Source organism: Papaver somniferum, chromosome 11, assembly GCF_003573695.1.
Source record: "Papaver somniferum cultivar HN1 chromosome 11, ASM357369v1, whole genome shotgun sequence".
Lineage (NCBI taxonomy): Eukaryota > Viridiplantae > Streptophyta > Magnoliopsida > Ranunculales > Papaveraceae > Papaver > Papaver somniferum.
Window position 1 is genome coordinate 50,567,524 of NC_039368.1, and position 25,477 is coordinate 50,593,000.

General features: G+C 38.0%; 1 protein-coding gene across 1 annotated transcript; it reads right to left on the bottom strand.

Annotated features, from left to right (window-relative positions):
• Positions 1–2,356: 2,356 nt before the first annotated feature.
• Positions 2,357–4,134, bottom strand: LOC113320675 (50S ribosomal protein 5 alpha, chloroplastic-like). The gene is made up of 2 exons (XM_026568563.1): positions 3,976–4,134; positions 2,357–2,909 (listed from the first exon to the last, which is right to left on the bottom strand). The coding sequence occupies exons 1-2, from the start codon at positions 4,067–4,069 to the stop codon at positions 2,539–2,541; spliced, it is 465 nt and encodes a 154-aa protein (XP_026424348.1). The 5' UTR covers positions 4,070–4,134; the 3' UTR covers positions 2,357–2,538.
• Positions 4,135–25,477: the final 21,343 nt, after the last annotated feature.

The window sequence follows — 25,477 nt, forward strand, 5'->3', positions numbered from 1 at the left end:
CGGAGCCACATGAATGTTGTTGTTCACCCTTACATAAATTTTCCTGAGTATCGCTGTAATGATGTAGAATGTATTCTTGAGTATTCTCTCTGTAGAGATGTTTTTTACACTCCATAAATGGATATAGGAGTTTGGTACCAGAGAGAAAGACTAGTGTACCAGTTACGTGGTATTCATGCAATTGCAATTAACCAGCCAACACAGATGCAAACATCTGCATCAGATTTTGGTCGGCTGAGATTATTGCCGTGGGAGAGGTGTGAACTAAACACACAGAGGTATATTGATGAAGCGCGATATGTCAGCTAGTACATGTCGATTGCGAAGCCTGTAATTGGTAGAGACAACATGCACATCTATGGGTTTGATTTCTCATGGTTATCACGCCTGGCTCATGATGCAAATATCATTCCTAGCCAGCTTCCTCTGGAGGATTCTTGCTTTATGACTTACCTCGCCACGGTGCAAGTTCTTCATCATCTTCGTCAAACATGCCCGAAATCCGTTGGGAGATGCCAAGTATTACTTCACAAGGTGAGCCAACCACGATCTCCATTGTTTCCCAAGCTATGGAACATGATTATCCTTACTATAATGTGGATGCCAGTAAAGAAGAGTTCAAGAGACAACTTAACGATATGTATTGGCTGAATCGGCAAATGGAGGCTATACACTTGGGTGTGTGTCGTAAATGAAAGACGGACACAATGTTTGGGTTGGGTCCAACTGTAAATATTGATGGGTGCTCACAGTCTACCGATTCTACCGGGAGTAACAGATCATGACACGAGAGTTCTACAACGGTGGTAGAAACACAGGTCCAACTGTAAACGCTGATGGGTGTTCACAGTCTTCGAATCCTACCAGGAGCAACATATCATGACATGAGAGTTCACAATGGTGGGAGAAACACAAGTACGACATAGTTTTTCACCACAAGTACGACACAATACTCCACCACAAACTGTGCCTATATCTCAACCTCATGTAATTCACCCAGATGGTAGGCGCATTTCATCATCATTCTCGCCCTTCAACCAAAATGATGCTTGCTACACTGTTACACCACCACCTCAACAATAAACATCTTATACAAATTTATCAAATATGTTGGCAGGTAGGGATATCCCAGGTCTATGAGAATGACTGACTCCAGGTCTCGAAGATAACGATGAGAGACGTTAGAGATTGTAATTTTTAATTCTGCTATATTTGTAATTCTAGTTTTAATCAATTAAAAGTACGACGGTTTGTTTAAATGAAATTACATATGTTTAAAATTAAGGGTTTTATATTAGCTTCATTGATGAGAAATACTAGGTGGAACAACAACTACAAGGAAGGGGTTGAAATTGTTCAACACCTTAAGGATTCCGAAAGATTTTTCGAAACGAAAAGCCATATTTTTCCATCTTCGCCATTTAGTTAAAGATATTCTTACCATCTCAGCATCAGTTTCACCTCTCAGTCTATACCAATTAGCTTGCATAGTTAAAGCTACAAACTCACTTACTCTTAATTGTACTAAAACGATTTTCTATGTTGCATATAGCACGACGACTCGGATTACGGCTGTCACTGCATAACCCATCGTGAATAACCTCCCAGAAATTCACCCATGGATAGTTTGCTGAAGCAAGCTGAGTAAAAAAAAAAAATAGTTTCTGCAAATAGATTCATCTTCTACTGCAGTATACGGAGCTCGCCGAACTAACAAGGGCCGAGACATCTTACGACAAATTTGTTGAATTGAAGAATTTTTTTAAGCTCAGAGAAGAAGAGTAAAGAGACCAGAGGTGTAAAAATTATGAATTTGGAGTTGAAATGAGGAGTATTTATACAACTCGAAATTCTAGCTGTTGGATGACAAGATTTTTCAGCCGTCCAGATTTAGCCGTTGGCGGTTTTGGATCACACGCTGGCGTTTGTAGGAAAAACTGGCGGTTTTGGATCAAACGCCAACGTGTTTGGTGCCGCCACGCGGTTGAAGATCAACGCGCGTATAATCTACAACCGCACTCAACAAACCCTTGAATTTATTGGTTTACCCATCCGTTTTTCAAGTTCGTTGAGTCCATAATAGGAACAAAATGAACAAATTTTTGATTTGTTCATTCCATAGAAATTTATTGGTTTGCCCATCCGTTTTTCAAGTTCGTTGAGTCCATAATAGGAGCAAAATGAATAAATTTTTGATTTGTTCATTCCATAGGAACTGCCCTTGTAAGGTTTAAATAATGTTAGACTTAGACACATATTCTAAGCTCATCACAGAGGCTGACATTTCTCGGAACGATTTAAGCTCGAGGATAGAGCAGGATTTCAGCTAGTCAGAAAGAAATAAAACGCTCCAAAATTGAGATCCGTAGTCGAGTAAATCATTAAGTTTCAACAAGATGACTTCATATACAACACATAATTTGAGTTAACAAACCATCGTATATACTGGAATAGAACAAATATTCAGGCAGCAAAAATCCAAATTAAAATGGCAACAGCATGAACAGACTCGCACCTAAACCTTTAGTTTCCACCTCTTCAGATGTTTTGGTTCTTCTTCATCTTAGAAGGTGGCCATCGACCCTTCTTCCTCAAATGACGTTTTTGGACTAGTCGTTTCCTCTTAAGCCGTATCTTCTTTGCTAACTTCATCCTCAACTTTGCCTCAAGCTTCAGCTGCAGCTTTGATTCTAAGGGGAGATTTTCAACAGATGCACCCTCCTCCTTTGGTACAACTTCTTCTTTGGTTTCTGCTTCTGGTTCACTACTACCTGAAACAACTCCATCTATCTCTGAAGCAGCTTTAACAACCACAGACCCTCTTTCCTGGCTACGAAAATCCATGCAGATTCGAACTCCGCCAAAACATTTCTGTTGCAAATCAAGGCCCTTCCTTTGCAGCCTAGAGACTACAAGCCACGGCAAACCGAAGGCAAATGTAAGACAGACTCAGAACAATGCAAAAAACGGAAAGTGAAACTTGTAATGAGCAAGATAAATGTGAAATTTGAAACATAGAGAGCTGAAAACAACAAATATATGGTCAAAAGGGAAGAAAAAACCGACAAATATAGCTAGAACTAAGTTTTTTTAGAACTCAACAGCTGCCAAGGGTGCGGCTGGTACTTAAAAACGAATCTGTGGGAACCGTTTCTATAAGAAGATTTTTTTTATCCCATCATCCACTGCAACTTGGCGATCAAAATCCAAGTCAACTCCTTAAATGATCTACTTCAAGAAATAAATTTATGTCGTGATATGAGTGGTTGACAAGGTGGTGGCGGATGCTTCAGTAGTAGTTGTGACATTACGAGAAGACATAAAACATAGTACTGTATGTCTATAACCAAGCTTTTTCTGTTCATAATCTTACTTGCGGCAAAGAATTAGGTAATTGACCAAAATGCAGTGGTCTAAAGTAGAACCCAAGACAACAGATGTGAGGTACAGACAGCATATGAATCGAAACCCATTCAACAAAATGCAGATCTTCGTGGAACGAAAACCTCACTAGGGATGGCATATATAGCTAGATAGACAAATACCGGTATCAGAAAGAGTTCTAAGTGCTCCAAACAGCACATTGAACTGGAATACATAACAAATTCCGCCTAAAACCCAATTTGGAATCAGGTATACCATGTTTAGAGCCAAATTGTGGATAATGTGATATAAGGATAATGAAGGTAAATTGACAGGATATAATGCAAACTCTGCTTAGAGGGGCCTTGCTTAACAAAACGAAAAGATGAATAAATGTGTACCATACTTGGAAAAGTTATCACTTCATACACCAAATTGAAGGTTTTTAAGAAAACCCTTGACCTAATTGAGAATGTAGGGCTTGCACAGAAACAATTTAATGGAAGAAACAAATGCAAAAGTGTTTAAATCTAACTAATAAATCATCAGTACCGAAGAGAATAATACAGAAATTTCCATTAAAAAATTGCATACCAGTGAGAGAGTACTTACTTGAGGTGGCCATTGGAAGAAGGGACGAAGAAGAAGAAACAGAGGAGAGAGACGGAGAGAAGCTAAGGTACTGGAGCGCCATTTTTGCTCGCATTTGGGTTGGGTTTCTGGTTCTGGATAAGCAACTCCTTTAGTACTGTTTTTTCGTGGTATTTTACCATTTTCTGGTTTACCTACACAGGCAATACAGGATATTATCCTCCACAAACTCGGCGCAAGCGCAGTATCTGTCACGTCATATTCCACATAGGCAACGGTTCTGTAATTTATTTATTTTCTTAATCAATGGGTTTTTAGAAAGTTAAGCTTTCTGATTATTGATCATAAGTCAACAGTGTACACACTCCAGACATTTGACACCTTCTCTCCTAAAGATATTCGTAACAACAAAACAATGGTTCTGATTCCTTTAACAATTGATTGGTGATATAAGTTGTTAATTTAGAGTTTATTTGAATACTTGTTAATTTAGAGTTTATTTGAATACTTGAGAAAAATCTAAGCAATTATACACAATCATCACCCACATCGGAACTCTTAGCAGATGTCATGATCAATTTCACTCCAATTAAAGTAACACGATTGCATTGCAGAAGCATCAGAAGATTACATCCATGTAAAAGCTTAGCAAAAATGAAGTTCCAGAGATTACTAACAGTATCAACTTACGTTTACCTTCCAGGCTTTTCGAGATTGAATTTCTTTGCTCTAACCATCATGTATTCTCCATTGGCTAGAGTTCTTTCACCTAATTTCTCTCACTGTACCTTTAACACTAGAAAAATATACATCATACAGTTGCATTTTTACCCCCAATCATTTAAGAACCCAAGGAATAACAATACTCGGATATGTTAGGTATGCCAACATCGTAAACAGTACCTTGAATCATCTACTTTTCTCGGTCATTTCATCAACCGTTGCAAGACCATGTTCTGTCTCTTTTCACCAAGGCATTGTAGATATCATTGAACCAACAGAGACGTTGTTGTCAACGTCGACGTCGTTTACTCCTAATAATCTGAAATCATATTGATTAGATTTGATCAACAGTCCGCGAGTTATAACCTCAGAGGTGTCACCATCCTTCCACAAAAAATCCATCAAAACAAAAGTAACACAAAAACCCCATCAAAACAAAATTAACACAAAAAACCCAAATTTTATTTTGGTTTCATCAGATTTTATGATTAAACCAACATTTAAATTTGGAGTATTTGTATCAATTTTTAAAAATTTGGGATTTTTGTATCAATTTTGTTTACGATGGAGTTTTAATGGATCCCAACATTTGAGTGGGGTTTTCGTACCACAAGTTTGGTCACCTTGGGTTTTTATGACTAGTTTTGTTTGATCAATACAATACATACACTTCTCATTCTCTTGCATATTTAATGTTTCAGCGTATGAACTCGGAAGTAGAATAGCAATCAATTTTCAACATGGGATGTGTATTTATAGTTTATATAGCTAAGTAAGTTACCTCTGTCATAACAACAACATTTGTTGGATCATGAGAACGCCATATATCAAATCCCGCATTTTTTTCTTGTATAACTGATTAGCAAGATCTCAAACCTGAACATGATATATATAACATTAGTTACAAATCCTAATTCAAAAGGAACCATAAACAAACAAAGTCAACATTACAGTCAAGGTTCTACTAAAGACCTACCCTTCTCCTGGACACTCGGCTTCCTCACTAATGGACACTTGGTTTACAAAACTCGTCATTATCTGTCTCATAAAACATGTTTATTCATGCTTTCAGTAGAGAGCGGGCAATAGTTATTCAAAAGTAAAGAACACTTCATGGTTTGGCTACTATAGTATAGTTAAACTCCGCATGACATGCTCAACTCTATAGTGGTTTGAGCATCGTAAGACAGTTGCAAAGGACTCCCTGATGCAAATGTAAACTTCAGGTGTAAGAGTCACAGTTTGTCGGTTTTATATGAGTTAGTTTTATCATTATGGTTCTACAAGAAAGTCCGTCAAAGTTCTATTGGAAAAAAAGAAGGTACTTCAACGAATCAAACAACAACATACATTTTCTTTTCTTTTTTTTTTCTAAGAAAACACCCTAATTATATTAATTTAAAAAAGCAATACAAATATTCGACGGAGGTTCTCTCTTCACCAAATTGTCCAAAAAAGAAGGAAAAGAGACCCAAACATCTTTAGTACAATACTTCCTAGCTCGACGTGCAAGCCGATCTGCTAGTTTGTTTTTAGAACGATTAATATACACAACCTTAAAATTATTTCTACTTAAGAGAAGAGATCTGTAGTCCACCAAAATATCCATGCATCTCCACTCGACACTGCCGTTGCCTTTATATACATAGTCTACTACTTGAAGACAGTCACTGAAGAAGACCACTTTGGAAAGATTTATCTCCACGGCCCAGGAGATCGCCAAAAAGAGAGCAGTAGCTTCAGCCCCAACCGCCTCAGAAATTATCCCAAAGTCCGACCTCGATTGAATTATTGTTCATGTATTATTACACAAAATCATGCCAATACCCATATTAAAATCCTTGAAAGAACCATCAACAAAAAGGCAATGATCCACCAACCCAATTGGAAATTTAGGTCGCACAATATTTTTCTGAGCATTCAAAGGAGGATCTATATATGTGTTTATCATTCTTTTCATATCCAGTATAATGTTATCCAGATTAATAGTAACTCTATTGAAAACCACATCACATCTATGTTTCCAAATGCTTCATATTACAATTGTACCAATATTTGGCCAACTGACAGCATAAGAGGACTGACCAAATCTATCATCAAACCACTCTAAGAAAACATCTTCCACATAATCCAAATCAAAACTAACTAAATGTTGAAGAGACAAACCAAACCAAACATGTGCAGCCACAGGACAATGGATGAATAAATGCATAACTGATTCAGAATGATTCTTACAAAAAGGACAGGAAACATCAAAAGCAGGGTTACAGATATGAAGTAAAGTATTAATTGGTAGCATCTGTGCAAAAATCTTCCTCATGAAAAACCTAATTTTGGGCAGACAATTTAAAGACCAGACTTTTTTTTCCAAAATAAAGTTGCTTCCCTATTACTAAATTCATTTCTGTACACTCTATAAACAGATTTAATAGTAAAAGAACCATCCCTAGAATGAACCCATTTAATTTGATCTTTAGAAAGAAGATTAACCATTATACTTTTAATTCTCACTATATCTTCCGGGGAAAACCTAGTGTTTAACAGAATAACATTCCAAGAACCTGTATTCATATCTATAAGCTCATTAACAAAAGTATAATCACCACCATTTGAAACAATAGAAGTATGAGGCGAAGACAGACCAGGCAGCCAAACAGAATTCCATATTCTTGTAGAATTACCATCATTTATCTTATATATTATATTAGATCTTATGAAAAGTAAACTCCTGACAATACCCTTCCAAATCCATGAAGCAGAGTCTTCCGCTTTATCTATTTCTAACAAATTTTGATTACTAAAGTATTTATCTTTCAAAAACTTAGAAACCAGAAGATTAGGGTTTTGAAGAATTCTCCAGCCAAGTTTAGCTATAAAAATCTATTAGTAGCACAAGTATTTTTAATACCCAACCCACCACAACTTTTATCTTTACTTATAGCACCCCAAGAACGAAAATAAGCAACATGTCAAGGGTCATTTTTAGACCATCAAAAAGTTCTCTGAATAGCATTAATTTCAGAAGTAATCTTCTTAGGAAAGGGAAAACAGGACATATGATAAACAGCAAGACTAGATAGCACATGTTTTTTAACCACAGTTCTGCCAGCACTATTAAGACTAGACTTTTTAGTATTACCTAACCTAGAATAAAATTTATCTATCAAAAATTGAAAAGATTTAGTCTTATCTCTATTGACAAAAAGAGGAGTACCTAAGTACTTCTAAGACGAACTCATAAATTTAGTACCAAGGGTTTTTGAAAGAAGTTTCTTATGTTTCTGGTGCATCTTAGAACTAGGGAAAAAACCAGATTTTTCAAAATTAATGGCATGCCCAGAAGCCTTAGCAAAAACATGAATTATTTTCATCAGATTTCTTGCATAAACCAGAGAAGCTTTTGAAAACAACATGCAGTCATCAACGAAAAATAAATGCGAGATAGATGGGCTGTCATTCTTGATTTTGGAACCTTGAATCAGTTTGTCCTCTTCTCCTTTTAGAAGAAGCTTCGATAAGACTTCCATACAAATTATAAAAATATAAGGTGAAAGATAATCTCCTTGTCTAATACCCCTAGAAGGAAAAAACATACCACTTGGCGAACCATTAACTAAAACAGAATAAGACACAATACTTATACATTGGTGTATAATCTGACACCAATCTTCAGAGAAACCCAGTTTTTTTAAAAACAGAAAGAATGAAAGACCATTCAAGCCTATCAAAGGCTTTGGAAACGTCAAGCTTAATAGACATAAATCCATTTTTAGCATTTTTCTTTTTTCTTTTAAAGGAGTGCAGAATTTCATGACTAATAATAATATTATCATGAATTTGTCTGTTGGAAATAAAAGCCGACTGAAAAGGCGAAATAAGATTATCTAACAAGGGTTTTAGGCGATTGGCTAAAATTTTAGAAATAATTTTGTAAACAATATTAGATAAGCTAATAGGCCTAAAATCATGAGGAGAAAAAGGGTTATTAACCTTAGGAATAAGGGTTATAAAAGAGTGATTGAGTTGCTTTAGTAAAAATTTTGTTCGAAAAAAGTTCTGAACATGATCAATAACCTCCATAGAGATTTCATCCCAGTTATCCCTAAAGAATCCAGCAGGGAAACCATCGAAACCTCGGGATTTCCAAGGAGCCATATCATTAATAGTAGCATGAATTTCTTCAACTTTTGGAACAACTATCAACTTAGAGTTCATGTCATCATCTATAATAGGTTTAACATCTTTAAGAGCTTCCTCAATATCAGTTGCACTGGTATTTGAAGAAGTATAAATGTTCTTAAAGTGACTAGTGAGAAGAGAAACCACTTGATCTCTACTGTCTAGCCAGTTACCTTGGTTATCTTTAATAGTTTGAATGGTATTATACATATTTCTAAGCTTCACAGTATTATGAAAGAATTGAGTATTCTTGTCATAATGAGTAAAGTAATCAATCCTAGATTTTTGTTTATAAAAAGAATTTTCTATTTCATACCAGTAATCTAATTGTTTTGAGTAATTCAAGATGTAATCGCCAATATCCAGGGAATATAGCACCATTTGCAATTTCTCAATCTCAACATTTAGCTTGCTGATATTATTTTTAACATGACTAAAAGATTCAACATTCCATTTACTAAGATCAACCTTAAGATTTTTAAGTTTTCCCACCACAATAAAACTAGAAGACCCATTGACTCTCTTAACCCAAGAATTTTTAAGAACATCTTTGAAATATGGACTTAACTGCCAACACTTGAAAAATTTATAAGGAATATAAATATCTTGTTGGTGATGAAAACACTTGAGCAAAATTGGACTGTGATCAGAAAAAACTCTTGTTAGATTTGTAATACGAGTGTCAGGAAGAGCAAACCCAATCATCATTCATAAATCCTCTATCTAATTTCTCAAAGATTAAACTCGAAGGATTCTTAAATATCCTATTGCACCAAGTAAATGGGTTACCGAAAGCAAACACTTCATTCAGCCTCAACTCTACAATCTTGTTTCTAATAAATTCAGGAGCCAAAGAGGAATCTGGATTACCACCTTTTTTTTCAGAACCGTGAAGAATAAAACTAAAGTCCCCTATTAGTAACCAAGGTCTAATATCATCTTCATTCATATGACTCAAAAAATTCCATTGATTATTCATACCATAAGTGTTTAGAGATCCATAAACAAAAGAAACCATGCAGTTCTTGATAATATGAGTAATATCACATAATATATGAATCATATTAAGAGAACTACTTACAATTTCAATATTTGATTTAGCAAAATATCCTAAAGCTAATCCACCAGATTTTCCAATTGCCGGAACAACAAACCAAGAATCATTTGATTTAGCAAAATATCCTAAAGCTAATCCACCAGATTTTCCAATTGCCGGAACAACAAACCAAGAATCATAAGGCAAATGGTGACTGAATTTTTTAACAGTATCATTATCAACCATAGTTTCTAAAAGACAAATAACATGTGGTCTATGTTTTCTATACAAATTTAACAGATGAAGCCATTTTTTATCGGAGCAGCAACCATTCATATTCCAGCAAATGAACTTCATGATAAAAAGAGAGAAGAAAATACTTGACAAGAAAAACCAAGTTAAATTTTAAAAAGAATAAAAATATTTGAGGAAATGTTGAACTTACAGGGTCATGAACTGAAGAAAGCTCTGCATCTATAGAGTTCATAGTATCTACCATCATGAGACCAACCTATTTTTCAAAATCTTCATCAGTTAAAAAAGGTTCCGGAGGAAGAGCAACCAAAGGAGTTGGTTCAAGAACAATTGCTTTATCTAAGTAGTCATCAGCAACTGGATTGCTCGTCACAGCATTTTCAGAGAATTGGTTAAAAATAACATCTGAAGTATAATTTATCTCAGTAGCAGTATTAAAAATCACTCTAGAAGAGGTGAAAACAGTCTGAGACACAGATGTGCAAGAAGCTGACCAAACAACACTACCACTAGAAGAACCAACATTTTCTAAATTTCCAGATTGTAAGTTGTAGGTATATTAACAGAACTACGATCCATGAAAACTGATTCATAAGTAGATCTAGCTCTTTTCCTTATTCTATTATGCAGTAAAGAAGCTGGATCAAAAGAGAAACTCTCAACAAAAGAGGGCAAAGCAGAACTAGAAGATCCCAACTGGTCATGAGGAATAACAGGACTAGAAAGCATTGAAGATGATGGCTCCTTAATGATTAAAGAAGAGATAGTAGGAATTACAGACGAAGAAACAGGTAAAGAATTTGTACATGTTCCCCTCAGACTACCAACTAAATGCAGACTAACCGAATAAGCCGAGGGCTGAGAGATACCTTCATCATTAGAAGCATCCTTAGAGGAACTAGAATTTTCACCTTTCTCTAGAACAATACCAGTTCTTGTAACGAAAACATGAGTAGCTCTTGAAACAGGTGCAGGCAAAGCTCTAACTTGGATTCTCCTTTGAATTTCCTTACATTTCTTAGTCATTGGAGTCTTCAAAGGCACCATCACTTTAGCTTCATAGAAATTACCCATTAGAGTATCTACAACTACAGGATCACCTATCTGCTCAATAATCTCTCCTGCTTTACCACTATTAATGAGAATAGTTGGAACGGTGATCTGCACATATATTAAAGTAGAGTTCCATTATAAGTCAAAAACATATTCAGGCTCTCCTAATGGTTGGACGTCAAACAACTGACCAAAATCCACTAAGGAATAATTAATCTTGTAATTAAATAATCATTAGTTATAAAAAATCCCTTTTCAGAAAATCATTAGTTATAAGCTCTCCTAATAGAACCAAGGAAAGTAATCCTTGAAACTGTAACTAGCACGCAAAATCTTTTAATATCCCACACTTCAATCTGACAAAATATTCCACATGAAAGACCAACAACTGAAACTAACTCACAAAGAATTCTTAATAACTGTTCCACAAGAAAAAACCTCTTGCCAAACACAGAGAGTCTTTCATAGGATCTATGGCATTAGGTATTCATGAAACAAGGCATGGGTTGTAAATTTCAAAATAATACACCATCCATTCCCAAAGACAGAATCACAAGAGATAACAACACCATCCATTCCCCGAAAACTGAATCACAAGAGACTCCCTATAAAATCATGAAACAAGGTGTGGGTAGCAAAACAACAACTATAAAACTGAGATTAATTATCTTCTTCCACTTAAGAAATTCTTGAGATAAAATAGATTCACTGAATAATATCAAATCCCTAGCTAAGTAGGATCTCATGACGCTATAAAGCAGTCCAAATATAACCCATTCCTTGAAGTAATTTGACAATGATGAGACTGAAAAATTCCAGTATTAAGAGATTCACTGAATATGAAATCAACAATTAAACCCCGCAATAGCACTAACCAGAAACTCCGCTTCTTCCTTCATATACATATCTCATGATGGTAAAATACTATGACCCTATGCACGCTACCTCCTTCAGTTCATGACTTTATCTGTGAACAACAGAAAAGGGGGAAAAACTTAAACAGTTAGAAGAAAGATGAATTCAATAATAGAAATGACAAATCAAAGAAAGAGATAAATAATCAAAAGAAAATAAATGAGCTTTGAAAGCTTTTAAGGTTTGAAAACCTAATGAATTAACCTATTAGAACTTTAAAATCCATTAAAATTAGGGTTTATATTCTGAAAGTTGAAACTAAAAAATTCCTCGTAGATAAGAAAATAAAATTAAAAATTAACAATCACCGGTAAAAGGGATGCTTAGAAAATTATCAAAACCAAAAAGAATTAACAATCAGAGCAAGAATCAATCGAAGAAAATGGAGAAGAATTGAAAGTTGACGAAGTCAATGTCGCATGACCAATCGCCTTGACTATCGCCTCCCTTTATATATATATCGAACTAAAATATTTTCATTTGTTCATAAACAACAACAACAACATACATACTAATATAGAAATGAACCTCAAATGATTACTCTTCATGTGTGTTCATATGACTCCCTTGATTTTCTGTTAATATGGTATGTTCGTCATGTGAAGCCAAATATAATTCATCAATCCCCTAAAACATATACATAATGCATCAAGTCAGATATCTAAAATCTATTCATCAATGAGATATAGTTTTTTCTAGAATACGTTGAATGCTGAAAACTACATCACTGGGTGTTGAACACGTACGCAGATTACTACTCTTGATCAAGTTCTATAGAATCGACAATGTGGTTGTACATATTGCCTCCAAGCCTTAAACCATACCACTGGACCCAGCTAGCATAGGCAGAGAAACCCTACTTAAACACAATGTTGCAAACTAGCGACACAAGTCTTAATTTTCCTACATGTCAGACGACTTATGTGGTCTAAGATACAATTACAGGTCTCTATTGAGCATCTTTCACAAGCTTATCAAATCTAAGGAAAAAGGTTGATTTTATAACAAGAGGTAATGATTTAAAAACTTTTCTCTAGTTGCTAACTCGAAAGACACACAAATCAAACAAATTTTTGCTTTGATCTTAAAAGATTAAGAGCACTCATGACTCATCATATCATAAGGAATAAGCTTCTGCATATCATCCAGGTGGCTTATGTTGTATTCTGAGTGCTAAAATCTTGTACATCATTAAAGAAGGTCGCATTTACCATACCCTTAGGTTCAAATACAAGTATTGAAACATTAACCTGTAATTCATCACGATTCAAAGAATGTTTCAACTCTTCAAGACCCGTTGCATAGTCTGCAGATACAAAGAAGCTAAGTTATGACTACAAAACAATATAAAATTCAATTCTGATGACAATCTGTCATTCCTTATATTGTTGAACATTTCCTGACCGCATGGATATACTATTAAGCACCTCTGCAAAAAATCATAATTAATTGACATACCTGGAGTGCAGTATATGGGTTAACTCAGTGTGGGGGTCATAATACTTCTGACGATGAATGAGGCTGCAATTCCTAAAGCTTACATTAAGTGATTGTGTTTCCTGCCAATTAACCAGCAAAATGTAATTCATTAAGAATTATACACATGATCTAAACTCTAAGGTTAAACAGCAGACAACAAACTAGAAACTAACTTAATAAGAATAATAATCTTGGTTCTTACCTCACAGGAACTAGTGAGACTCCAACGAAGTTGATTAGTTTTGATTCGAGGGATAACAACTGACAACCAAGCACTTTAGGCCTATACTTAGCGAACAATTTGTACTTGCACAAAAACTTGGGCCTTAAGAGTGAAGATTCTAACATTAAAAAATCAAGAAGCACCACAATACATGAATAAGCATGTACTTAAAGCAATGCAACACCTAACAAATTCCGGATGAAGTAAAAGACACTGGTCGCGTTATGATGTACTGGTCTTTATCTACAAGATACCTTATTGAAAAAGTGGGGTACAACAACCACACCTAATATTTCGATAATATACTTATAAGAGAATCAACTAGACTCAATCTCAGTAACGTATATCAAAGAGTTATATCTCTCTTTCTCGATTCAATTCTTACTCAAGCAAATAGAAATCTGCGAGTCTAATTGAATACAAGAGAAATCACTTGAACGGTACCAAAGACTAATGTTCAAGTATCAATCAATGTAAATCAACAACCAAAGGTCGGATATTCTAGTTGATTGATTCAAACGCACAACCTGTGATATTTCAATTATATAACAGAATATAATGCGAAAAAGAAATAACACAGACACCAGAAGTTTTGTTAACGAGGAAGCCGCAAATGCAGAAAAACCCCGGGACCTAGTCCATATTGAACACACACTGTATTAAGCCGCTACAAACACTAGCCTACTACAAACTAACTTCGGTCTGGACTATAGTTGAACCCCAATCAATCTCACACTGATCCAAGTTACAGTTATGCTCCTACGTCTCTGATCCCATCAGGATGCTACGTACTTGATTCCCTTAGATGATATCACCCACAACTAAGTGTTGCTACGACCCAAAGTCGAAGACTTTAATAAACAAATCTGTATCACACCGAAAAGTCTACGGTAATAGATAAATATGTCTCCCACAGAAATACGTACGAGTTTTGTTCCGTCTTTTGATAAATCAAGGTGAACATGAACCAATTGATAAACCAGACTTATATTCCTGAAGAACAACTCAGTATTATCAATCACCTCACAATAATCTTAATCGACGCGACGAAAGAAGATATTGTGGAATCACAAACGATGAGACGAAGAGGTTTGTGATTACTTTTATATCTTGCCTATCGGAGATATCAATCTCAAGACAATCGTTACGATTTTACTCAATATGATAGAATTAGCAAGATCAGATCACACAACTACAAGAAAGTAGTATCGGTCTGGCTTCACAATCCCAATGAAGTCTCCAAGTCGTTAACCTACAGGGTCTCGGTAGAAACCTAAGGTTAAAGGAGAATCAACTCTAGCTTATACAACTAGTATCACACAGGAGGTGTGGGGATTAGGTTTCCCAGTTGCTAGAGTTCTCTCTTATATAGTATTTCAAATCAGGGTTTGCAATCAATGTTAGCTTAGTAACAAAGAATTCAATATTCACTGTTAGATGAAAACCTGATTAGATTCAAGCTAATATCTTTCAACCATTAGATCGAAAACTTAGCTTGTTACACATAAATGAAATGCACGTTTTAGGTTTGTGTAACCGTACCCAAACATGTACATTTGTTGGTTCAACAGTAGTTAACCAAATGGTTATCCATATGAGCACTTTCATATCAACCATGTTATTCTTCACCATAACTAGTTCAAATGACTCAAATGAACTAGTTAGAGAGTTGTTCAATTGCTTAGATCTTATAGAAGTATACAAGACACAATCGAAGCAAAAACGATTTGATTCATTCGAATCGATTCATGAACTTTATAGGCACGGTTTGCAAACTTGCATTCCTTAGTTAATAGAAGTATAAGTTCACGAATAATCGTTTTTAGAAATAACCAACCTAAGTACGCGGACTGAGTTCGCAGACTTAAGTACCTGGAATAAGTTTATAAAAGTTTACAAACTCCAGCTTATTTTCTTGGGAAGAGAACCTCCGACAATTGGCGGACTGGGTTCGCGGACTCTTGTTCCGGTTTTCCTAATCAACAAAGTACGCATACTTTGGTTCAAGGAATAAAGACTTATACATGTATGTGTTACCACACAATGCTTATATCCAACAATGGTTATATAATCTAAACTCTCATTTCAATCATTGAAACATTATTAGAGGACGTTATATAGCTGTTATTCACAAACCATTTTTCGTCAAATCCATTTTCAAGTGATTGAAACATAATATGACTTTCGTCACTAGGTAAAGATGAACTTGGCCAAAGCGAAAGCTTACCAACACATATTTCGAGAAATAGATAAGCGAGATAAACTCGGCTCGAAATAGCAAATGTGTATAATCAAAGTCTATATAGCAAAACGACTTTTGTCTCAAGATAGGAGATAGAGTAAATAGACTTTTGAGTGATAGATAAGTTTAAGTCTCCACATACCTTTTAGTCGATGAAGTTCCACCAGTTCCTCGAGTAGTTCTTCGTCTTGTATGATGATCGCCATGGAGTTCTTGAGCTCAACTACACTTTCTATCCTAGTCCGAGACTTTGCTATAGTAGACTAGAAATAAAAAATTATAGTTTTAATCACTAACATTGACAAACATGCTTGAGATAGCAACCATGCGAGTTCGACCGAGCAGTGCTCTAATAATCTCCCCCTTTGTCAATTTTTGTGACAAAACTATCAATACATATGGAATATAAAAATAGATAAATAAACTTTTTGTAGCTCCTATTTCACATTCATAATCATCAACATTACTCGAAATCTTCGTCACTTCCAAGTACTCCAATGATTCCAAAGATTGTAAGTTTAGCATCATCGTTGTTGAAAATTCGTAGCTATAACAATGAGAAAACAAGAGTTCTCAATCATTGTTATACAGTGTCATAGTATTATTAAACAACATCAAAGTTCAATTGTATCACAACTTCGACAACAATACTATGGTGATATGTATCACTCCCCCTTAGTCAATACTCAATATCACATGGAAACCACTCCCCCTTACATAATGATCTGAAAACCATATGTATTTGTAGTGTGAACTACACATTAATTCTCCCCCTTTTTGTCAATAAAATTGGCAAAGGTACGAAAACGGGATCCTAATGAAAATTTCCATAGAGACATCTCATGAACAAAAGTAAGAACATATCAACTTATTTAGATGCAATCATAAATGCTTTCATCAAGGAGTTTATAAAGATACAAGATAACTCCTATAATATTCCATAGCCGCACTCCCCACAAAGATTTGGCAATTAAGCAAAAGTTCAATTAAGAACTCTCCCCCATAAAATGTCATTCCCGAAAGAACAACAAGAGCGACCTTAATTTCAAGAGAAAAGAAGGATTTCTTTGGACATAACAAATCACATACGAATATGAGTTTGAATCCAAATATACTCAACTAAATTAACCATAAGAAAACCCATGATTAATTCAATCGGAATACACAACTAAATTACCACAAGAGTGTGATCAATTTAATTGGTCATGCTCAACATAAGTGAACTTACGGAGCCTCACAGTATATACATAAAATATGGATCAGGGAAGATCAATACTGCGGAATAGAAAAGGATTCATTCTATTTTCCATCACTATTTGCATAATGACATATAATATACATAATCCTTGTAAACAAAAGTTCATCCTATCTTCCATCAATATTTTCATAATGATATAATATGTTTCAAACTTTTGTGATGTCAAAAGCTCATTCATTCTTTTATCGATACATGCATATCGACATATGAGAGACTTAACTTTTGACAAGGTATGGGACAATCATAGTTCACGGACGCAAACACAGGTATTCCATAACAAATTGCAATATATAAAACCATAAAGATTAATACTGCAAAAATCATCTTCCAAACAATTTTAGAATTTAATCAAATAAACCTAAAAACATGAAGATGAAAACGTTGGACGTAGCTATGTGTAATCACAATAATGGCTATTCCAAGATCTAGTTATTCTTCTAAACAAAAACAAGAAAGAAGATTTACTAGATGTTAAGACCTTTGAAGAATTCTTTATCGTCCCCGAACTCCTTGTTGTCAACAATCATTGGGACATAAGGTTCATGAAGATAGGAGTTAATATCAATAAACCTTCTTGACTGATATCGAACCAGGGCCTTCTGAATCTCATGAGTCTTAAACACAAAAGCCTTTATTTGTTGAATATCCATTTGAGTCTCCTTTAACACTTCAAGAATATCAGATACTTCTGAGAATTTGAAGGAACGACTCTTGGCTTCCTCACATTCCTTCTTTTTCTTTTCAAAGTTGGAGGCAACGAAGATTTCTGTTTTTACTTCATGATTGATGGCTTGACAATCATATCAACATCTTTTCCATCAGAAGACATAATGCTTGGAGTATCCATAAACGTATGGGTTTCTGAGAGGAAATCACAATCTCAACAAGTAGTCTTAAGATAAAACAAGTTTCAGGGAGGGAAAAAGGAATATAGGGTTATGCAACCTTTTTAACAAGTTCGTGCACGCACAACTATGAACCCTAGAGAGAGTAGAATTGTCGAGAATAACCCTTCTTTATTGATAGACAGTGAATCAAAGAAAAATCAAAACTGAGAAAAGAAGAAAACAAACTTTTCATAAAGCCTGAAAGGTACACATCCTTGTCTCTTTTGATCAGGAACATGAGACAAGATTTTCAAATCAACACAATCAAGTTGTGTTGCGGTGAACAACAATTTATCCACCATGTTCCTCTTGAGAGGAGTCCACAGACCTCTGTCTATCAAAACCATTTTACCATATTTTCTTCTCTGATGGTCTTGTTTTGTCTTTGGAAACAACTTCTTAGACGAAGATAAAATCTTACATACCTTAGCAGTCTTCTGCACGAGTTTTAAGCTTGTTTGCTAATCGATTTGCTCTTCGTTGAAGTTTGTTGACATGTCTCAATTTGTGTTTGTACTTGTAAAACTTTGATAGTTCATGACCCTTGAGTGAAAAATATGAGCACGTCAATCTTGAATATAATTCAGGCATCTGATATGTGCAAGCAGCTAGACACAAGGTGGAACCTGAAACATCATACATAGAGTTTCCAAAGAAGGGGTCAATTTTAGCTTCCAGATTAGTTGGGTTTTCTTCTGAAAGAATATTAAAATTGATGTGTGTATTGCTACAATTATCAAACTCAATATTTTCACAAAGAAGTGCAACTCTTGATTTTTCGTCTTCGTTAGAATCATAACTGTCAGACATTTCATCAAGAGTTGTAGCAAGACCTTTGTTCCCAGTGTATTTCATTCGATTTGGACACTCATTTTCAAAATTACCAAAACCTTTACACTTAAAGCACTGAGGCATATCCTCGTCATTAGTTTCATCAATATCCCTATTTTTAGGAGGAACACGATTATGAGGTTTATCTGACGACTTGGATTTATCTCTTGAAGACCGTTTACTTCTCTTCAAAAGAAGATCCCTAAACTGTCTTGTGATCAACGAGACTAATTTTTCAAGATCTTCATCTGATGAATCAGCCTCAGAAAGATCATCTTCAGAGATATAAACACTTTTACTTTTATCAAGTAATTTAGTGTTCTTCTGTGCTTTGAAAGCAACATCCTTACTAGACTTGGACTTATGCTCATGATCAAAGATCTTTAGCTTCCCAACCAGAGTATTTCTGGAAAGAGTTGCGAGGTTATTTCCTTCAACAATAGCATGCTTCTTAGAGTCGTATCTAGATGGCAGCGATCTGAGAATTTTCATCACAATGTCCTTTTCAGGAATAGTCTTACCCAATGCAAAAGATGCATTAACAATTTCAGACACTTTGTGATTAAACTCATCAAACGTTTCTTCATCTGCCATACGAAGGTTTTCCCAATCAGAACTAAGGTTTTGAATCCTAGCTTATTTCTCATTGGTATTTCCTTCAAATACGGTTTCTAAGATATCCCAGGCTTCCTTAGACTTTGTGCACCACTGTGCCAATGACAAACCATGCCAGCCACATCTCGCGCCAAGGCATGCCAACCATGCCAGCCGCACCACTGTGCCAATGGCAAACCATGCCAGCCACGTCTACCGCGCCAAGGCATGCCAACCATGCTAGCCGCACCATACGCCAATGGCATGCCAAACCCTTGGCCCCACCATGGCAAGCCAAATGCACCTTGCTTTCGCCCCAACCATGCTAGCCGCACCATGCGCCAATGGCATGCCAAACCCTTGGCCCCACCATGCCAAGCCAACCGCACCTTGCCTTGGCCCCACCATGCCAAGCCGTCCGTACCAAACCCTTGGCCCCACTATACCAAGCCATCCGCGCCATTGTCCTTGGCCCCACCATGCCGGCCTTCCCTATGAGGCTACCAAAACGAAGGCGTGCGACGATCAATGACCACCCTTCCATCCTAGATGCAAATCCTATCCGTCCAAGGTCGCCAAACAGCGCATGGTAACCTTTGGCCCAAAACCCTAGTTTTGGCCACGCCAAACCGCGCCAAGGCATGCCATGCCACATGTGCCAATGGCATGCCAACCACCTTGTCGCGCCATACCATGCCGGCCTTCCCCATGCGGCTACCAAAATGAAGGCGTGCGACGATCAACGACCACCCTTCCATCCTAGATGCAAATCCTAGCCATCCAAGGTCGGCAAACAACGCATGGTAACCTTTGGCCCAAAACCTTAGTTTTGGCCACGCCAAACCGCGCCAAGGCATGCCATGCCACATGTGCCAATGGCATGCCAACAACCTTGTCGCGCCATACCATGCCGGCCTTCCCCATGCGGCTACCAAAACGAAGGCGTGAGACGATCAACGGCCACCCTTCCATCCTAGATGCAAATCCTAGCCGTCCAAGGTCGGCAAACAACGCATGGTAACCTTTGGCCCAAAACCCTAGTTTTGGCCACGCCAAACCGCGCCAAGGCATGCCATGCCACATGTGCCAATGGCATGCCAACCACCTTGCCGCGCCATACCATGTCGGCCTTCCCTATGCGGCTACCAACACGAAGGCTTGCAACAATCAAAGGCCACTTTTTCATCTAAGATGCAGATCTTAGCCGTCCAAGGTTACCAACTAACACATGGCAACCTTTGGCCCTAGATTGGTCGCGCCTAAACAAATCCAAAACCCTAAATTCTGGCCGCGCCTAAACTGGGCCATATTGAATCCATACTGATCATACTTTCATGCAACTGGCTACCAAACGAAAGGTTGCAATAATCAATGGCTACCTTCCTCTTAAGATGCAAAATCTCGACCTTTGAAAGTCACCACCGAGACGGCAAGTCTCTCAAGCTAAACTTTCCAGACAACAACAACATGCTACATGTTTTCCACGAAAACACTCGAGGCACCAACACATGTCACAAACTGGGGGATGCTCATTGGGTATTGGTTTGGCGGTTTACAACGTGCGGTGTACACTACGCTCGTTATAAGAAAGTGTCATAAGGATGAGGCGGTTAGTAAATATAGCGAGTAATGGTGAAACACTTTCTTTTATGGAACATCAATTCCAAGCGTTACCGGTTACCACCTCCTCCCATTTACTCACCCGTTTTCCATTTCTTAATGAGACCAGGGTACGTTTCACTTCGACTTGTATAAATAGGCATTACTTATTTCCATCGAACGACAAGTTCAGGTCAGGAGGATACAACACTCAGAAAACATTTGATAGCTTTCCATCTGTTAGCTTCCCACTTTCTGATACAAGTCATGAAACAACTACTCTTCCAGAATCAACTATTCTGGTCTCAACACTTTCTTCGCTTCCCTCCCCAAACCAACCCTTCTCCTTCACTTTGTGACCGAAGCAAGTCTGGAACGGCCATTTCTTGGTTTAGGCCGGATTTGTACAGATTGATCTCTCGAATCTAAAGTACTCCCTTGCAGTACATTGTTTAGGGTTTAAATTTGTTTCTCACCCACACACCCGAAATTACCAAAATCAGCAGAAACCGTTTTCTCCCTCAAACAATTGGTGACCACAGTGGAAGATCAATCTCTCGGTTCCAATACCAATTTCAAAATAGGTTTCTCTAACCCAGGAAGATAGTCGGTTTTAGGGCTAAATCCGTGTCCTCAAGTATCACTCAGGCGAACGGCAATGTTTCCTCCCCCAACGCAACGCCCAACAACGCAATCGACGAAGGAATTCCAAGGTTGACTGACTTGGTGCGGATTCAGGAGATCCACACCAAGAACATGGGTTTAATGAAATATGCGATTAACATCATACTGGATTTCCTCATCAACTTAACGGCAGAATCGAACGATTCACTTGACCCGGACACTCCAGGACTGGGGACTAACATCCCAAACGATCACTCCCAAGTTAACAACTTCACTACTAACCAGAAACCAGTTGTCCAGGAAGCGGCCTCGCTGGTGGAGAATCTATGTGAACTCTTACATCTTTCAAAAGATCAACGGGTGGAAACGTTCACCGCCATCAATCGAATAACGTTAAACGCGTCCTTGATTCCTTCACGCTTGGAAACTTCAAGAACACCGGAGATGTCCATCAACAATATCACGTTTACCGACGAAGACATGATGGCAGAGGAAGGACATAACCAGGACCTACACGTCACATCCCTTATCAAGGATATGGAATTCAAAAGGGATCTCATTGACACATGAGCATCTTCCAACGTTGTTACCCTCAGGACGCTCAAAACGACCATGGTACGGCCGAACGAATTCGTATGACAGTCCACTACAATGACCGCTTTTGAAGGCAACCAAACCAACACGTATGGGTACGTCAACCTGAATTTATCAGTAGGATCCGTCCAGTCAAAAGTAAGGTTCGATGTAATCGAAAAGGATCCAGATTACCACATGATAGTGGGAAGACCATGGCTCCACGACAACTGAATCATTCCTTCGACGTATCACCAGTGCTTGAAAACTATGTTAAACGGAAAATTCGTTCGCATCGCCTCATCATTATCTCCCTGTGCGCCGATATGCGACATGGATATTTTTGAGCCAAAAAAGGGCCCGCAGGCCACGACCAACAAGGATCACCACACTCCATTGCCAAAGTAGACGTCCATTGAAGAAAGCGATGGTCCTTCACCGCTTCACGGAGAAACCCGGTCTAACATCACCCCTTCGAAAGAGAGACACACCAGCCTCCACCCGCCAAACCGGAGTGCGGCTTGCACCCATACCAAACAATGACTGGCTTTTATCATGGGTCATGATGAAAAAGGGAAAACCGTATATCAGCGCCACTGTTAGCAATTAACAGGAGAGACTACCGCACAGTCTCTCCACCCAATGGAACGCAAACATAGTAACGATCCGTAAGAGGAAGTACCTGATGCACCACGACATCTACAAGACGAGACCAACTCTACCATGGACGAACTTGAGGTTGTTAATGTCGGGAATGAAGAATCTCTGCGACCCATATCGATCAGCTAGACTCTGTGCGCGGAAGAACGCGTAAAGCCGGTAGACCTTCTCAAGGAATATCAAGGCGTATTCGCATGGACATACGAGGAAATGCCTGGCTTGGACGAGAAGCTAGTCACTCATCATTTACACGTGATACCCGGGTCCAAACCGGTCAAGCAAACCCCGAGACAATTCCAACACGATGTGGAAGAACAGATTAAGGTAGAGATTCAAAACCTACTAGCGGCTGGTTTCATCAAACCGATTCACCACCCCACTTGGTTGGCCAACATAGTTCCGGTAAAAAAGAAGAATGGCCAGATCAGGTGTTGTGTTGATTTTAGGGATTTGAACAAATGTTGCCCTATAGATGACTTTCCGCTTCCCAATATTGACATGCTAGTAGACGCCACCAGTGGACATGGAATGTTCTCTTTCATGGATGGATACAACGGCTGCAACTAAATAAAGATGGACGAACACGACGCAAGTAAGATGGCTTTTCGAACTCCTTTTAGAAACTTTTACTACACTATGATGCCCTTTGATTTGAAAAACGCTGGCGCCACATACCAACGCGCCATGACCACCATTTTTCACGATATGATGCATAAGCAAGTCGAAGATTATGTAGATGACATAGTGGTTAAGTCAAAAACTCGGGCAGCCCATACAGGAATTTTGCGGCAGGTATTCGAAAGATGTCGCGAGTACAAACTGAAGATGAATCCTTTGAAGTGTGCTTTGGTGTCTCTTCGGGCTAGTTCCTAGGTTTCCAGGTGACTGGCGAGGGATCAAAGTTGACCCAGTTAAAACACAAGCCATCCTCACGATGCCACCACCGTGAACTGTGGAAGAACTTCAGAGTTTCATGTGTAAAATAAACTACATTCGCCGCTTCATACCAGGATTGGCTCAACTTGTTGCTTCGTTTATCTCCTTACTGAAGAAAGGAGCAAGCTTCGTCTGGACCACACTATAACAGGAAGAGTTCCGGAAGATTCAGCAAACATTATCTTCCCCAGCCATCATGAAATCTCCCATACAAGGAAAACCGCTACACCTCTACACTGCCTTTAGTGACACTGTTGTCAGAGCTCTCCTCGCCCAAGAAGATGACGAAGGGATTGAGCATCCCATCTACTACTTCAGTCGAACTTTAAGAGATGCCGAAATCAGATATCCCAAAGCAGAAAAGGCGTGCTTAGCTTTGATCCACTCCATCCATAAATTCAGGCATTACCTGCTTTCCAATAAAGTGGTGCTTATATCTAAGTCCGATCCTGTGAAGTTCTTCCTCTCAAAACCAGCCCTAATAGGAAGATCGACCAAATGGCTCCTCCAAATGTCAGAGTTCTACATAACATGCGCTTCCACGAGAGCCATCAAAGGGCAAGCAATTGCGGATTTTATGGCGGCATTTCCGGGAGAGAATACCATGACGCTACACGAGGACCTCCCTGGAGACTTTCTAGAAATCTCTTTCATCCAAGAAGAAACGTGGATACTATTCTTCGACGGCTCCGCTACTCCTAAAAACGATACTGGAGGAGCAGGTGTGGTTCTAGTATCCCCGGCCGGTGAAGTATTTTCGCACTCCTTCCAGCTAGACTTCCCTTGCACTAACAATTCAGCAGAATATGAAGCCTTTATCATCGGACTGTCCTTGGCTAAACGAGCTGGAGTCGCACGTATGGAAATAAGAGGGGATTCTAAATTACTTGTCAACCAAGTGAACGGAGTATACGCACTGAAGGAAGTAACCTTGGCCCCATACAGAGCCGAGGCAAAAAACTGCTAAACTACTTCGCCGACGCGACTATAACGCATATTGGGCGCAGCGGCAACCAACACGCTGATTTCCTAGCCATGCTAGCATCAAAACTGCAATTTGAAGTTTTTGAGGAAACCCTGACAGTAAAGAGACGAACCGTGGCTTCAACATGGCTTTCACAACCCGAAGAGGATGAAGTTGGCGACTAGAGAACACCAATTATCCAAGAGATTAATAGCTCGCTTTTCCAGAGAAAGGTCAGTCTCAAAACCTTAAAAAATTTCCTCATGATCCGATGGGTGCTATATCATCGAAATCCAGACGGTTCCTTGTCAAGATGTCTTGGAGAGGGAGAAGCACAACAACAACTCAACCGCGTCCATGATGAAATCTGCGGGTAAACATTAGTTTTAACACTCTATCGCCGTCTGCAACGCCTTGGCTACTACCGGCCAGAAATGGAGGCTCAATCTCGATTACTTCAAAGAACCTGTTCCAACTGTCAAGCGCCACCAC

What these genes read in the sequence shown, in the direction of transcription:
- LOC113320675 (XM_026568563.1), bottom strand. Translation starts at nt 4,069, where the DNA reads ATGCGAGCAAAAATGGCGCTCCAGTACCTTAGCTTCTCTCCGTCTCTC. An exon ending in TCTTCCAATGGCCACCTCAA is followed by an intron (nt 2,910 to 3,975) that starts GTAAGTACTCTC and finishes CGTGGCTTGTAG; the next exon opens with TCTCTAGGCTGCAAAGGAAG.